Source organism: Passer domesticus, chromosome 8 (assembly GCF_036417665.1).
Source record: "Passer domesticus isolate bPasDom1 chromosome 8, bPasDom1.hap1, whole genome shotgun sequence".
Classification (NCBI taxonomy): domain Eukaryota; kingdom Metazoa; phylum Chordata; class Aves; order Passeriformes; family Passeridae; genus Passer; species Passer domesticus.
Window position 1 is genome coordinate 49,120,192 of NC_087481.1, and position 16,429 is coordinate 49,136,620.

Here is a 16,429-nt window from a genome sequence, read left to right on the forward strand (position 1 = left end):
GAATTACAATTTTCAACTATTTTGACACTTCAGTTTAAGTTAAACAGCCTTGTTGGAATTTTTACTGATCAACAAATGATACTAGAAACCATGGGGCTGATGTTGACAGAAAACCCAGCATACTGTGTGTTTCTACATTCATTGAAGAAATTGTGGCCAATTTAGCTGGTTGAGCTGTTATACAATTGTCAGTATTTTACCTGGTTCTGTTTGTGGCTCAGTTATTAGTTAATCTAGCAAAGAATCATCTTTTGAGGTTCAACTGGGGATAGTGCTGGATAAATTTAAAGTAATACTAGTGGTGTGTGAAGAAAAAACTTCTGTGAGGTGTTGGATCCTAGTATTTGGTGTTGTGCTTCAAAAACTTATCTTGTGTGTTTGATACTGCAGATGTTGCTGCTGCTGAAACCTCTTTATTTATTTTATTTATTGAATATGGTTTACATGGAAGCATGAAATGTCTGTATGTATTTGTTCACAGTAGTCTTGACAGAGATCAAGTGTAACTGCTTCATGGGAAAATTAGTAGGTACTTGTGTCATGAACATGTGACTTGTTTCTTTCTTTTGTATTTTTTATTGTCTTGATATGTGTACAGGCAGTGTTCTCAGTTCCCTATAAAACCCTAGCTTGAGAACATTAACTACTTTACTTCTGTCTTTGTATCCAGCAGTTAGTCCTGCCTTTATTTGAATTGTGATAATGCTCATGTGCCTTTTTACGGGTCAGCACCTCATTGTGGAAGGCCTTTTAGAAGCACAGATGCAAGACAACTGTCACCCTTACGAAGAATTTCAAAGGGAAATAATCTCAGTTCAAGCATCATTTTTATTCAAAGTAAATTTCTCAGACTAGGTTGCCTGAAATTGAATCAGGTGAAAAAAAAATTAATTGGTGTTTAAGTAACACAAATAGTTTAAACTGCCCAGACACATAGTACAAGCATCTGAAAATCTTTTTCATCAGAGTAAAACCAAATAAGATAGTTTAACTTCTGTAATTGATTTCTGCTCACTTACTTTCGTGTTACTTTTTTTGATTAAATACATGAGTTGAAAACACAGCTGAAAAATGAAACTACTGAGAACTGTATTTCTGACTTTTCAATGGAATTTGTTTCTTTAAACACTATTTCTCTACTTTTCACATATGCACTTCAAAAAAACCCTTCCCTTTTAAGTCTCAATGCTTTCAATCCCTTGTATGTTTTATAATACAGTATCTAAATACCATAAACTAGCAAGCACTCATATTATCAGCTTGTAAATAACACAGAAATTTTTGTTGCTGCAGAATGGAAAAATGAAACCATTATCTTTTATAAAGCAATATCATGTGGAGCATTTCAAATTCTTTCAAAAAATGCCCCATTGTTCTAAGGCCTAAGGCTCACAATGGCATGCTAGTGTGTTGCTTGTTCATATTTTTGAAAATTCAAAGCTTATGTAACCTGCTGACTTGTCCAGCGAGGAAGAGTCTTGCAGCAGTTAACTACAATGTGCTCATGTTGCTGATCTGGTGCACACTGAGCAAAGAAGCCTGGGTTTTCTTTACTTTGTTTTTTGAAAGTAGATGTGCTACAAAAAGGTTGGTCTGGACAAAAAGAAAATTAAAGATCCAGACTTCAGTTTGAAAAATGTTGCTATTGTTCCCTCGAAGAGGGATAGCATTAAGTCTTAGCCTGGTGCTGCAGACTTGAGATGGTTTTCACTGTTACTAGACAAAAATTTTCAGTTTTGTATAAGAATAAATGGCTTTCCAACTTGAAGACCTTGTTACTTTAAAATAAAGGGTCACCTGATTTATAAGCAATCATCCCATTACTTTTCTAGGAATCTTTATTCTCCACCCTTATAAAATAAAGTTTATTTTCCTTCTAGTCTGACCGAAATAAATTGAATGTCAGACTTTTAAGTGCCCTGATAATTGAAACCCTTCTTCCAACACCCAGTATGTCTTTGAGTACTTGGTTTTTGTGCCAGTGATGTTTCATTCTTGGATGCAACACTTTCCCTCTGTTGCCTACATTTGTTCTCAGGTGGTCCTGGGAACTGCTTTTCAACTGACCTGTTTAAGGTGTTTGTTGTTTTGAGGAAAACCTGGAAGAGGTGAACATCCCACCTGACCTGCTGGGAAATAAGCTAAAGTTTGGTTCTATTTTGGACTTTAAACTGTCTTTAGTAGCTAAACAACACAAACTTCAATTAGGTGACTACACCGGAGGAGAAGTTGCTTTGCATTTAAAACAAGTGTTTTAGTGAGAAAGAGGAAGTGTTATTTTCTATAGTTACTAAACAGATGTGTGTGTTTCTGGTCTTTCCCACTCCCCCAGAATTAAGCACCTCTCCTTCCATTGCATCCAGTTACTTTCTTATAGGTAGATGTATACTAAATAATTTCTGCTTGTATTTATCGGACTACTCTTCACACTTTTCTAGCAACATCTATATTGCTTTATACATTTTTAATGCAATTTGAAATTATTTCAGTCGACTGCGTAGCAAGCTGAGGTCTTAGTATGTATTTTTGTGTTTTCAAATATAAACATATTTGTTTGAATAAGATGTAAAAATACTTTGTTTTGATTGTTTTTTTTCATGTTTAGCCAAAAGCTCTGCAGGTGAATTAGTGGGAGTTTTCATGAAATAGACGTGCTGATGTACAACAGCTTTGTGATACTGAAAGTGGCAGGATCCACTCCCCTCCTGGCAGCTTCCCAGATGCTGTGCTTGTTGTCTGTTACTTTAGGTAGTTGAGATCGGCGTGGTTTCAGATCAGCCTGGAGCTGGTGTGGGAGGAGGAGAGGGGGAGCATGGACTGGGACAGGGAGAGCAGGAGCAGGAGGGCGCTGGGCGCGCTGAGCTGTGCGATCACGGGGCTGGCTGTGCCCCCTGCGCGCCTCCCCGGCAGCATTGCTCCTCTTGTGCACAGGCATGGCAAGGGCACTGCAGGTGCTCTGGGGAAGGGTGGATCGCTGTCTGCAGAGAGCTGTTGAAAATACAGCAAATTTCATTTTCAGAATCTTTTTCTCCCTTTCCCGCTGCTTTCCATGTCTTGTACCACAAGACATGGAAATAACCTGGTGTAGGTTGTTGGAATCCTGTTAGCATGAGCACAGTTGCGCCTTACTGGAACAGTATTTTTATATATAGTGGTGAGAATCCATTGATAAGAGTTTCTTGATGGCAAAGCTACTTTGTTCTTTCTTACAAATCCTGCCTAACAGCGGTGATAAATTGTTTCAGAGTGCATCTTGCCCTGTGTCCTGGTTCTGACTCTACCCCTAAGCAAACATGTAGCATAGAAACAGAATAAGTTTATATGTGAGCCTTAACCTGACTCCTTGCCCACATCCAACTATTTTTGTATCAGGGATTTCCTGAGTCTGATGCAGGTTCTTTCTTTAGTAATTTGTCTTCTTCCAAAGGCTTGGCCATTTTTTTTCTTTAAACTCTTATGAATGCCTTTCATCTTTAGTAAGGTCTGCAAGTTTGCTTTGAATGTTGTTCCTGCCCATGAATGTCACTGTTATGCAGATGTTTAATATACACACACACACACACATATATATATGTGTATATATATATATATACATACACAAGCACATCAAGTGCAAGGCAGAACTTACCTGTTCACCTGGCTGTTCAGTCTCTGGTGGCATCCATAAAATAAAATCTTAACAGAAAGGTTCCTGTGTGAAAACTTTGCCAAAAAACAGTCTGGAGGGGTAATTCACAAGGTGGACACCAGCTTCATCTCCTTATCTGGTAAATTGTCCATTCCACTGAGATCAAAAAGTGGAAGATTAGAATGGAAGAATGTGAATGTTTTGGTGAGTCAGGCAGTCAGCATGAGAAGGATAAAAACCAGAGGAATTGCCTTGGTATGGGGCCAAGCAAATGTTTCAATTTGTAGGCTGTTACTTAAGCAAGCCTTTTGCATTTCTTATATTTGGAGTTTTATTGCATTCCTCCATGTTGTGTTGAAGGAATTGTTTTGCACAGTCAAGTTGATAATATTTTCTTTGCAAAGACAAGGTTGCATCTTATACCAGTTTTGAATATTTTTGTCGTGTTAGCACACACAACTCAAATAGTAATAATATTGTCAACATGGTTGAAATTACATTTACATAGTTTCTGCAAGTTTCTTGAGACTCCAAATACTGTGTTTTCTGTCTGTGAATGCAACTCCTTTTCTGGGGAGAATCTGGTCAAGGCTGTTCTGCAAGGGAAATATTTTTAGAATGTAATTCAGGGAATCTGCCTACACCAGGCTAGGAATGTCTTTGAGACTCTCTTTTCTTCCTCTCTTCCACCATCTACCCAATATTTAGATAATTTGTGGTTTCTTCACTGCTTTGAAACTCTTTTTCATAACACTTGCACCTGTTTTGTTTTCAGTAGTATAGACAGTGGACCAGATGTGTGCAGCCACATTAGTTCAAGTCTACTTACTCCATGCTGAAGGTGGTGCCTCCTTATTAAATGACTTGTGTAGCTGCAAAGCTATTCAGTGATGCCCTGAATTTAATTTCCCTTTTTTTTTTAGCAGATCTGATAATATAGAGAAATATTTGTTTATAGAGAAATATTTGTTTACATTATTTGTATCTAAGAACACCTTGTGTTTCATCAATTTGAAGGAAAAAGAAAATTGTGTTTCTGGGCTTAATTGGTGTGGTAATGCTTGCAAACACTAGTTGAGAATACTTTTATGTATCTTTATTTTAATGTGATAAAAGCATGAAGTTGTGAACAGGAGTGGAATAAACATAGGCATTGATGTATGTGTGTTGCTCTCTAGAAGTCAGAGATAATGACTGCTTATTTGATCCAGTTCTGGTGGTTTTCTTGAGCTGCATGAAAAGTGGAGAACTCCTTTTGACCAACTTCAGCTTTAGTATCTGGGCTCTGATTCTTGTGAAAGCTCTTGTGGAGATGCAGTTTTGTGTGGTCAGCTAGTCAAATTCCTCCTGATTACAGTTTCTTCAGGCTGGCTTTAGGATAATGATAAAGTAGTCCTGCCTTTTTGATCTGCTTGCAGAGCTTACTGGGATGATGCTCCAAGTGTAATTCCAGTAGATACTGACAGCTTATTAGAAGTCCAGAGGTTGGGGTTTTTTATTTTTAATTTTTTTAGAAATCAATGCTGAGATTATTTTAACTGTTTGAATACATTAGTAAGTACTGAACAGAGACAAAAAAATCACTTTCCTCAGGCTGCCCTTGCTATGTAGCCTGGAAGATGGTTAGCCTTTATTATTTGAGGGCTTGCTCCACACTGAAAATGGACGGGATCCAGATGTTACCCCAGGTTCAGTATCACCAGGACCCCCTGGTCCTTCCCTGCAGAGCTGTTTCTCACCTCCTGGTGCAAGGTTGTACCTCTTTACAGGGTTATTCCCTGCTAGGTTCCAGACTTTGCCTTTGTCTTGGCACTCAAATGAGTTTCTGCTGTCCACCTCAAATCCTGCTTTGAGCCCTTGCTAAGACTTTTCTCCGCATTTCGCACGTTTGGGATTTTGTTTGAACATGTTTTTAATTTTATTTGTATTTGTTGCTTTCAGTTATAAGCAATAAATAATAAGTCTTTACTGTTGTGTCTTGTTGAAACTTGTTTTGGAGCAGATTTTGAGTCTTTTCGGCTGAGGTTCTGTGGTTTTGAGTGGTTCCCACAACTAGATCCTGGTGTGCATTCTGCATATTGAGAATAATATTACTGTGCTTATTTCTTACTTATATGAGTTTTTAAACTTTGGTAGTCAGTAAGTCCTCATGACCATATCAAAATTGCATTCCTTCTCCTTGGTAACTCTTCTGTGTAAGTTAGAGTTGTGCAGTAATAATTCAGAATAGCTCTGGCTGCTTACTTCTTCTTTTGGCAGTTGGTAATGCAGAACAAAGAGCTCAGGCTGTCTGTCACAGTGATGTACTTGGATTTCATTGTGTTTCTTATAGAGAAACTCTGAAATTGTTTTTAATTTTTTTTCTAACATCAGGAAAATACTTTTTGTAGACTGAAAATTTTCTTTCTTTTTTTTTTTTTTCTTTTGCCAGCAGAGAACCAAGTGAAAGATGAGTAACTATGAAAGTTATGGTAACTGTTTGTAACTTGTTCCCAGCATTGCTGATTTAGGATAATTAATACTTACAAATTAGCTTACAACCAATGTTCTGACACACCAGCCTGAAGTCCCACTAATATTTGCATTCTCCTCTTCCTTCTACTTTCCAAAAGAGTCTTGATCCTCTTGCTGTGTCATCTGGCCTAGGATTTATCATGTTGTGAAGGATTTCATAATATTCAATCTGCTTAAGCATGGGCAGGCATGTCATTAATCCAGTGGAAAACAGGCTACATTACAAACTGTGTTTGCCATCCAAGAGTGGTGCCCACCGACTGAATTAGTGATTGGAGACACTGAAGCCTCTTTGCTACTGACCTATATACTCTCTCCAACTGTTAATTTGTGTGTACTTCAGTGTTTTTTGATGAAGCAGTATTTTGTGTTTCATATGGCCAAAAAGAACTTTCACAGTTTTGTAAGTCAGGGCATGTAACCTGGCCGTCTTGTCATAACAGGTTTCAAAGTTGGCCATGAAAAATGGGACTATAATTCTGCCTCATTATGCTGAAAATATTAGTCATTTCATTGTGCTGGCTTTTTAAAAGCAGGTATATTAGCATTGTCCTACTACAACGTTTATGCTTTGTGTGTATGAGAACAACAGTGAAGTGATTGCTCACTCCACCTTTTTTAAGGGTTGAAGTGAATACTTAGCTGTATTTTAACAAGTTTTTTTTTAAATGGAAGATGGTTGCTAGTCTTCACAAACTAGCTTCTTTGAAAAATTCTGTGATTTTTTTAGGGCCTTTAAAATACAAATTTTTAAAAACGCCGTGCTATGCTGTAACTGACTGTTTTGTGAAGGTTATTTATAGAGAAACTGTTTTATGTTTTTCAAATGAGCATTGCTCCTACTTTAAAATCTTTTATTGTCAAGCCAGCTAGTACGTGCAATTCCTGTCTGCTTTCTTGGCAGACTTTGAGCTTTAATTGCTTTTTTTTCCCTTTGCAATCACAATGCAATATAGTAAAAAAAGGCAAAAAATTTCTCCCTGCCAAAAAAATTAACTCCAAACCCTAGCACCCTCCTAGTTTATTTTTTAAGTGTTGTGGAGGTGCTTATCCCTTCAATGCAGTTGCAAGTAGTCCATAGAGAATCCTTTATTCACTGCTGTGAGCTTAGAACTTGTCTGTTTTGGACATTATTTGTGGCAAAAAGAATTAGTTCATTTAACCTGTGGTTAATATTTCCCTAAAGCAGTGCTTGTCTTATTGTAGTGATGATGGGTGTTTGAACAGTATTTTAGCGAAGTGATGCAGGAGTTGTCCACGTGATGGAAAGGAATGGGTTTTTCTTCAGGAAACTGATTTCTGATTAAGGCTGATTTTGATCTGCTGCACATTTCTAGCTGACTTATTTCCATTAAATCAAGATAAAAACATGTTTCAGTAAATTGTAGGTAGTACACAAAAAATTGTATATGTTGATTCTTTTACTATGAATAAGATCATGAGCTCCTTACTCATTAGACATCTTTGTTTTTGTACCTGAACAAATCTTTGTTTTAGGAAATATATTTTTGGGTTTATTTTTTTATTTTGATATATGCTTCTTACTCTGGCAAAGCAAAAATGCCAGATTTCGACTGTATCTTGGTGAAACTTATTTTCACTTTTTTTTCTTTTTATTTTTTGAGAAGCATTTCCTCAGTACAACCGCCGCTGTTCAGACAATAAGGACACTTTGACTCACTGGAACATCAGCTCCTGGGAAGAGCATTGTGCAGATGGCCTCCAGTTCGGCCTCTGTGCATTTGCAGACCATTGTCCGTTGTGTGCAGTGCTCCTGCCATGTGTTTGTGTGCTGAGTCCTGACAGAGCTGCTGCTGTGAGCAGCGCCTGCCCAGCGCGGCCATTCCAGGGCGCTCGCTGTCCCGGGCTGTGGCTGCTGTGCCACTCGCCCTGCCCAGAGCCCTCCTTGTCCCACGGCTGGGATGTGCTCAGCAGTGCTGGCACACGAGCTGTGCTGCTGCTGTACTCAGCTCCGAGAGAGCTCCTCACCCGGGAAAATAGAGCTTAGACAGGAGACAGGGCAGGTGGTGCTGGTTGGCCACAGGGCATGACCAGCATTGGTTTGTAAGGGACTGGACCCTTTTATTTCCTTATTGCTCTGTTTTCCTACACCTGCCCTTCTAAGCTGCTTATTCCCTAGCAACTCTTACCATCCCTGGTTGCTCTTTTACCTCACAGTAGCTGTCCAAGCCCACATGCAGTGACAGCCTCAGTCTGCAAAGTGCTCTGAAGAGCCTTTCCATTTACTTGCTGTCTCGGGTCTCACACACTTGGCCACACTGTATTTTTAGTATTTTAGTTCTCAGGCCACAGCTGAGAGAACTCTGTGTGCCTTTGCATGTGAAGATGTGAAAAACCATTTAGCTCAGTTGATTAGAGCATGATGCTCATGACATCAAGGATGTGGGTTTGGTCTCCCTGTGAGCCATTCACTAAAGAGCTGGACTTGATGCTGAATTTCTCAGTTAGCCTCTTTATGTGTGTACTGTTGGGGTTATGAAGTGATTCTAAGAGTTACTTTCATTTTTATCTCAAATGGAGTGATTAAATTGATAGGCAGGATTCATGCTCTTCTATCATCTGAGTCTCTGTCACATCACCCAAACATTTTTCACCTTGTTAAGCATATTGAACGCAAGACTTTTTTGCCGTATGTCATGGAGAGCAACAGGAGAAATGTACCTTGAGTGATTTTTGTTGACTTGCATGCTCTCTGTTGTATCTCAGTAATTAAACTTAAAGTTTTGAAAAAATTGCAGTGTCAACAGCATTTCATATCCCCTCTCCTTCTACCCTTAGAGTGAGCAATAAACCCATTCTGATGAAATGCTGTCAAGCTATAAGTACACTATAAGTGTCCAAGAACAAGATTCCTTACTGAGCAGTTTGAATTAAAAGCTGAATATTTCTGTATCTCTTGAATTCCTTTCCTTAAGTCATTATGCTTCATGATAGGGCTTTAACTTTTGATTTCTGCTCTAAAGTCTTAAATTTATTGGGCAGTCCTCAATGTGTTTTAACATTTAACATAAGTCACTATTTCAAAATGTCCATTAAGGGGAACATTTTATTAAATGCTGTCACTGTTGCTTTTTAAAATAATGCCTGCATCTTTAATGTGACAATATTAAGTATGACTATTCAAATTAAACTAAAATGGTTGGTACTTTTTTTAGAGAGATGTAGGCATTACTTTTCATTATTTTTGCTTAGGATTAGGTAGTAAGATGTTTGTTTCAAACATTTAGCTTGCTGTTGTCAAAGATCTCAGCAGGTGCAAAAATGAAGTGCAGCACATGTTGCTGCAAAACCCCCAAGTATTTCTTCGACTTCAGCAGATGTAGAGTGGGAAGAGTCGAGTAAATGAGAGCTCGGCAGGATGAAATGGAATTTATGCCATATTTCAAATTTGACATCATTGGTTAAGGTCTGAAGTGAAAACAAATGAAAACAGCAATCATGAAGTGAAAACTACTGCCCCGAAGTGTGTGAAGGTTCTTGAATTACCTCAGTAAAGTTTTGTGGGGCTCTTTTTTTGTTTGTTTAAAGGGAGGGATGTTTTAAGTGTTCCTCAGCTTTTCTTCCTCCTATTGCATTCTACACTTTGCCCACTTTTTCCATGAACAATAAAGATACCATTGCCACAGACCATTAACTCTTGCTTAATTATTTCTTACATTTGCTTTTTTCTGCCTGGTAATGGCATTGACATGTGTGACATTTAGCTCTTGCCTCTGGTTGCCTGGGCTGCACTCGATTGCTGATGTAAGAGGGGACACACAGTGCTGGAGTAGCTGCTTGAGCACCAGCTTTACATTTCTATCTTCTTAGTTTCTAGAAAAACATCCCATTTTGGGTTAATTAATGCAGGAAATAAAATATGTTAACATATCAGTTATATGTTAACAATCTAAGAAAAACAGAATAATGAAGCTTTGAGGTTGACTTTTTTCCTGGTCTTTCACAATTGTTCTGTGATACATAGTGAGTATTGTGGCTACATGACGCCTGAACTCTAGACAGAGTCTGAATTCATATTATTTTATGATTTATTAAATCACCAGTTGTGATTATCTGCTGACCTAATGAGTAGACACTCTACACGTCAGAACTTGCCCAGGATAATCCTGCAGGCCTGTGAGAAAATCCTTGTGTCAAAGATACAATGCTGAAGCTTAAAAATAGACATTTGCTCCTCAAAAGGAATTTGCTGCTCTTCCAAATTTGTTACTCACTGAGTCATGCTCTAATATACAAGTGCAGTGACCTCATCTTTACTGGAGAGAGTAGAAGCTGTTCAAATCATATGCATTAATTTCACCCCCATCAGATACAAAAATTGTGAATATATACACCTGTATTCATGCACACAGTTTTTTCTTGTTTTCAAATCCAACAATCTTTTGCTCAGAACACAGTTGTTTGATATAAAAATAGGTGAAACTACTGTTCAGAGTTGTGCCTAGCTGTGCTTTTAAATTAATTTATAAATGCCAAAAATGAAGCAGTTCTGTGTAAAGTGGCTCTCAACTCCAAGCAAGTCCAAACTTTTTGAATGCTTAACAGATAAGCCTTTTGTTTCGGACTTTATTTGCTGTAAGTCAGCTTGCATACACTTTACATACCGTAAGTTGTCTTTTTTGTGATGACTGTCACAAGTGTCTAAAGTGTTTAAAAATAGTGTTCAGGACTTTGGATTATCTAGGTTGTCAGCCAAATAGTTTTTCTGTCTCTTAATTGTAGATTTTGTGCCTGGAAGTAATTAATGATATAAAAACAGATCTTAATTTCTCAAAATTTAGTACAATTCATTTACTTAGTGATGTTTTAAACTTCTGATCAGCCTGAAACTAATGTAAGATGCAAGTTTTGTACTTGTACTCCACAGCTTAAACTGTCAGAATAAAATCAACCAATAAATAACATTTCTTTGGAGAATCTATTAAAGCTTTATCTGAGCTTTTCAAAATTGTTGATCAGGTTTTAGATATGACTGATGAAATTATGATCCTGTAATACCTTATTTTATATGTATAACTTTATGGTAGCTGTAGCTTTTTTTCAGCTTATCCCAAAATCCATCTGATTCTATTAATCTCTGTGTAGAGGTCATTGTTAAGAGCTGTACGTTAAAGTCCTTTATGTTTTGGTTTTCCTGTGTGCTTTTAGGTGAGTTGTGTAACCTCATAACGCTGGATGTAGCGCACAATCAGCTTGAACATCTTCCAGAAGAGATTGGAAGCTGCACGCAGATCACCAACCTTGACTTGCAGCACAATGAGCTCCTGGACCTGCCAGAAACCATAGGTAGGTGAAGAGGCTGGAGAGCAGAAAATAAGTCACTATTTCAAAATGTCCATTAAGGGGAACAAATTTAAGAATGAGTATTTGTTGGTGGCTATAGAATGACTGGTGTTCAGCTCAACACAGCTTCACACTTAAAATTTAGAGCAAGGTGTGCTTGTTACCTTAAATTTTACCTTAAATAATTTAAGAATGAGAGTTACAATGAAAAAAATCCAAATCCATTACTTCTAAATTTTAGGGTGCTCTATGGTTATTAGCAAATGTCTACTGCTTATTTGTTAATTCTGTAATGTAATGGAGCATATAAAGAAATGAAAGGCTCACTTATAGTTGAAGTGCAGTACTTTGGCAGATAATTTTAACTTACATCTTTGCCTAAAGAAAAATAAAGCTAAAATAATAAATGTTTTTAAATAATTATGTATATATTATGTTCTTTGGTGGAACATCTGAAAAATCTCCCAAGTCCACAAGGTCATCATGCTCTTATGCAGTAGAATACAAAGAGTTTGCAACTTATGTTGGGAATAATAAACTAAGATGAACACATTCCTGGTTGGTTTCAGTATCTGATATGGGATAAAGCAACAAAATATGCCTTTTCCTATCTCATTAAATCAGTTTTAAACAGATGGCAGAAAAAGATGGCTGCTGTGATTTAAAAAGTCTAAAAACAAGGCTATCATGATTTTAAGTTCTGTCACCAGAACGTACTCAGAAGAATGAACATTATCAGTTTAATAGTAGTCAGTGTTGAGTAGTTATTAATTTACTTTAATGCATGGTAAAGTGAGGAACCATTTAATGACACTCCAGCTTTTCTTCTAGCAGTAAATTGTTGAGGATGAAGTTACTGTGGCTTTTGGTTGAGAAAGTTTGACCTGAGCAGAGTTTACACTGATGATGTATCCACTGAACTAAACTTCCTTCCTGGACTGATATTTTTAAACTCTGGAGATCCCATTCCATCTGGAGTTTGCATGTAACTTACACCATTCATAAGTACAGCTTTTATTTTTGTTGCTATTTTGTAAATCTTGCTAAATGTTGTTTTACATAACACTTATGTGTAGTGTATGTGTCACAGTTAGGGAGTGAGTTCCCTGGATAAACTGTTAATTATGGGAAAAATTCTCTAAGCAAGTGTGAGATTTCCATATTCAAGGCTTATAGACTAATGCTGTTAATTCCTGTGAAGAGTAGTAGTGTGATTTACCAAGTTGTTTAGCGCCTGGTAGTCACTGAACATCTCAAAGGACCAGAAAAATCTCACTTGTAATATGCTGCAAGACTGTACTTACAGGGAAAGTCTCTGGGTAGGAGAAGCACAAAGTTATTAGGCAGTTAAGTCACTTGTGATGGATAGGAAATTGCTCACTCTGCAGTCAAGATAGTTTGGACTCACCTATTTCTTCAGAATGTTTCTGTAAGCTTAGGTGGTTTCTTTTGAGTCAGGCTCATACCTGGTTGGACTGGATTTTGATTTTCTCTGTTTGGTTTTTCCTTTGCATTGTCTTTATAATGTTTAGAAGTTACTTGCTTTTGAATGTTGGTAGCTGTCTCTTTACATGCTTATCTGAGCTGAATATCAATGTTCTAGAGCTCAAGAAACCACCAAAGATAGCTGAATAATGGTAGGAGACAGGAGTGAACCATCATGTCGTTAACCTTACTGTAGTTCAGTTTTGCTCCACTGGAAAATCTCTCTTGTAAACAGTAAGCTAAAAAAAAAAGTATTTAAATAAGAACTTAAAATCAGAAATCCATGTTTGTGCCTCATGCGGTTCACAAACAGAATTTAATAGTGAAGGGAAAGCTTTAGGTTCCATCTTAAATGATAATGATCAGCCTACATTTATGCGTGTTGCAGAAAAGGCAGCCGTAGCCAGTTCAGCAACATTGGCTTTATTTCTTAGTCATCGCAGTTTTGGTTCAACATATGAAAGCAAGTTGTGGCATGATTTTGAGATTACAGCTTGCTTTGTGGTTGGGATTGTTCAGCGAGAAGCTGTGAGTGCTGAGAAAAGCCCGGCGAGTCAATGGCGCGTGGCCGCCCGCGCGCGGCTGGGGCGGCCCTTGGGCCCCTGCAGCGCTCACTGCAGGCTCTGGCTCTGCCTGGTGCTGGCCACACTGCCTTTTCTTGCAACATTTCCACGCTTCCAGGTGTCAGGATGCTCACTATGAGTGCTGTTTATGGTTCTCAGTTCAGTCAAGCTCTGGGTTACAGGGCAGGGACAAAGCAGACCAAGCGCGTTTGCTCGTTGTAGTTGTTTGATGTCCTGTGAGCCCATGAGCCTCCTGTTATGGACCAGGCTTTCCATTACTGCCAGATCTGTCACCTCTTCCCCCACTGACACCCTTTTGATGGAGGCCTCATTTTTTTTCTTGAGAAGGATGTTTTGTCATGCTGCTTTGAAAAACAAACAGCCCCCTTTGCTTTCTATTTCTCCTTCCCCTCATCAAAAAACCCTTTTAAAGTAGCTGCTGGAGTATGTAAACAAGCTTTGGTTTTACCACAGAAAGATTTCATAATCTACCAAACTTTAAAAAAAGCTTGTTTGGTAACTAACAGCATGTACTGAAATGTGCTGGAGCTGTGAGAAAGGGACATGAGGGTGACATGCAGGGGAGTGGCAGGGAAGGGATTATGCATCAGCAGTGATTACAGAGGTTGCAGAGCCAATAATACCCACTCTGTAAAAATATCAAGTTCTTCTCTCAACTAATGCTGTAGAAGCATGCTTTTGTGCAGTAGCAAATGTCGATTTTAGATATTAGTTGTCAGGAAGTGATCTAATGTCTTGCTTTATAGATATTGGCTTAATACATTCATATCTGTATTTCTGTTGATTGAAAATTATAAAGTACTTTTTATATTAGATCATTTCCTGTAAGAAAAATGAGCTTTGTGGAATGGCTTTGCACATTCCAAGAGTCTCAAGCCCAGAATCAAAACAGTGGGATCATAGCTGTTGAGTGTTTTTATTGCAGATTGCACACCCCCCATGTTGTGATTTTTTTTTTTTTGCTTTTGGAGGATGGTGGAATTGTTAGCTACTTTTATTTACACAGAGTCTTATCTCTGTATACTTAGCTGGCACACTAATATATCCAAAAGTTATACAGAAGAAGGTGAACAACCTACCATTTATATTAAAATCATTAATTGAACTTTTGAGACTGGTAACAAATTTTGGGTGGAGTAAATTGTTTCTTAGGATTACAAGATAGCTTAGATAATTTTGTCCTGCAAATACCACGTAGTGAGTGTTCTCTCTTTGAACTTTTAATTTTAGCATTCTGTACAAAAGTGTTCACAATTTCATATGTAAAAGCATAGAAAAACTGACTTGAGAAAGAAATATAACAGAAACAGTGTTACAGCTTTTAATAATACCAGATTCTTCATCTGCTTTGTAATTTTCTAGTTTTGTGTGCTTACGTGTGCAGTTTGATTATAGTCAAATGTGCCATATTCACAGGCATCTAAGGCAACAGAAATTTTAATAATAAAAGGAATAGTCATTTGTAAATGTTCCAAAATTATATCTCAAAAGCACATAAAACTCTGTCAATGGACACACTTTCCTGTGTCTGACATATCACTGTTAGTAAGAGATGGTTAGGAAAATGGGAAATGTATTTACACCTCTGCACTACCGTCCTGCTCTTGTCTGTGGCACTGTAGCTCAGAAGCTGAAATCACCACTTTCATGAAGTTAAATACTATTTATTGATTGATTTTGCTGGTTGAAATTGTGCTCCAAACCATGCTTCTAACCTGTTTAACCTCTGAGAGCACTGCTGTGCTCTTTAAACCTACAGCTGATAAAACATGAAGTGCTGACCAGAACCAGAGGTATGCAATTGGTATGGCTCAGGTTATGCAGAATTGTGGTTGAGAGCTTAAAGTCCCTAGAAGTAAAGATATTTCTGAAGAAATGTGAAACTACTTAAAAAAAGTATTTTAAATTTGGCAGGTTTAGCAAAAGCAGGAGTCTTGTTCTGAAACATCTGAGCACCTGCAGCTCCCTCAGTGATCAGGGGCAACGTTCAGACGTGACCGATGAGTTTGATGTGGTTAATTACTCACTGTTCTGATGAAGCAAAGTGTAGAGGCTTCTGCTTCAGCTTTCACAGCAATATTAATATTCTCAACATTTAAGCACAACCTGGTGCTTTGGTCAATGAGCATTCTGTTTTGTGGCATCAAGAGACCTTTGGGAGAGCTGATCAACATTTGGTGCTTTGTCTAAGGTTTTGTTCTTGGACTATGCTGTTAATTAAACTTCTTTAATTGGACTCTGCTAGTATTGGGCAATTGGAAAAGTCCAGCCTTTTCTTTATCTGATTGAAAGCAGTGGCTCCCACTCTAATTTTTGTATTACTGTAAACCCTGTCTAGTTCTTGTGGTGGTCTCATAAAGGAAAACTTCTGGTTCTTGTTGCCTTCAATTCTACACTTAGTAAAGGTAAGTAGCAAAATTGACTGGAAAATGTCAGGTGGAGGATAAATGGGAAGTGACTTGCTCGTTTTGTCCTCCAAGTTCAGAAGGGCAGGCAGGAGGCTTTGAGGTGTCTCACAACAGTGAAGATCAGACAGTTCTGCATGTGATGGGCAGGGGACGTTTGGGTCTCAGTGTTTGCACGGGCTGATGAAGATGCTAAAAGCTCAGGGTGTGACATGGCAGTTAGACAGAAGAAAATCAAAACAGTTGCTTCTATGTTTGGGAAGTCACTGTTGAATCTTCCCTCACTCTTCAGGAAGTTTCAGGGTGTCCTTTCCCCTTTCTTTTCGTTCTTTTCCTGGTATCTGCTGTTGGTCAGCATTCAACTGCAGGGAAGATACAAAATGGAACCCTGATCTCCATAAAATAGTTCTCACATTACTTAATTAGCTAAAATTGTTAAGACATATTCATGTGTCGTACATTTCATGTTTGCTTTATATAGTAGGGCAGACTTAAATTAAACACATCTT

At 38.0% G+C, this 16,429-nt stretch overlaps 1 protein-coding gene across 4 annotated transcripts in view; it reads left to right on the plus strand.

Annotated features, from left to right (window-relative positions):
* SHOC2 (SHOC2 leucine rich repeat scaffold protein) overlaps positions 1 to 16,429 on the plus strand; it is a 60,141-nt gene that overhangs the window by 25,774 nt on the left and 17,938 nt on the right. For all 4 annotated transcript variants that reach the window (XM_064431274.1, XM_064431276.1, XM_064431275.1 and 1 more), the window contains one exon: positions 11,312 to 11,449. In XM_064431274.1, the coding sequence (XP_064287344.1) occupies positions 11,312 to 11,449 (138 nt within the window). The remainder of the gene's footprint in view (positions 1 to 11,311; positions 11,450 to 16,429) is intronic.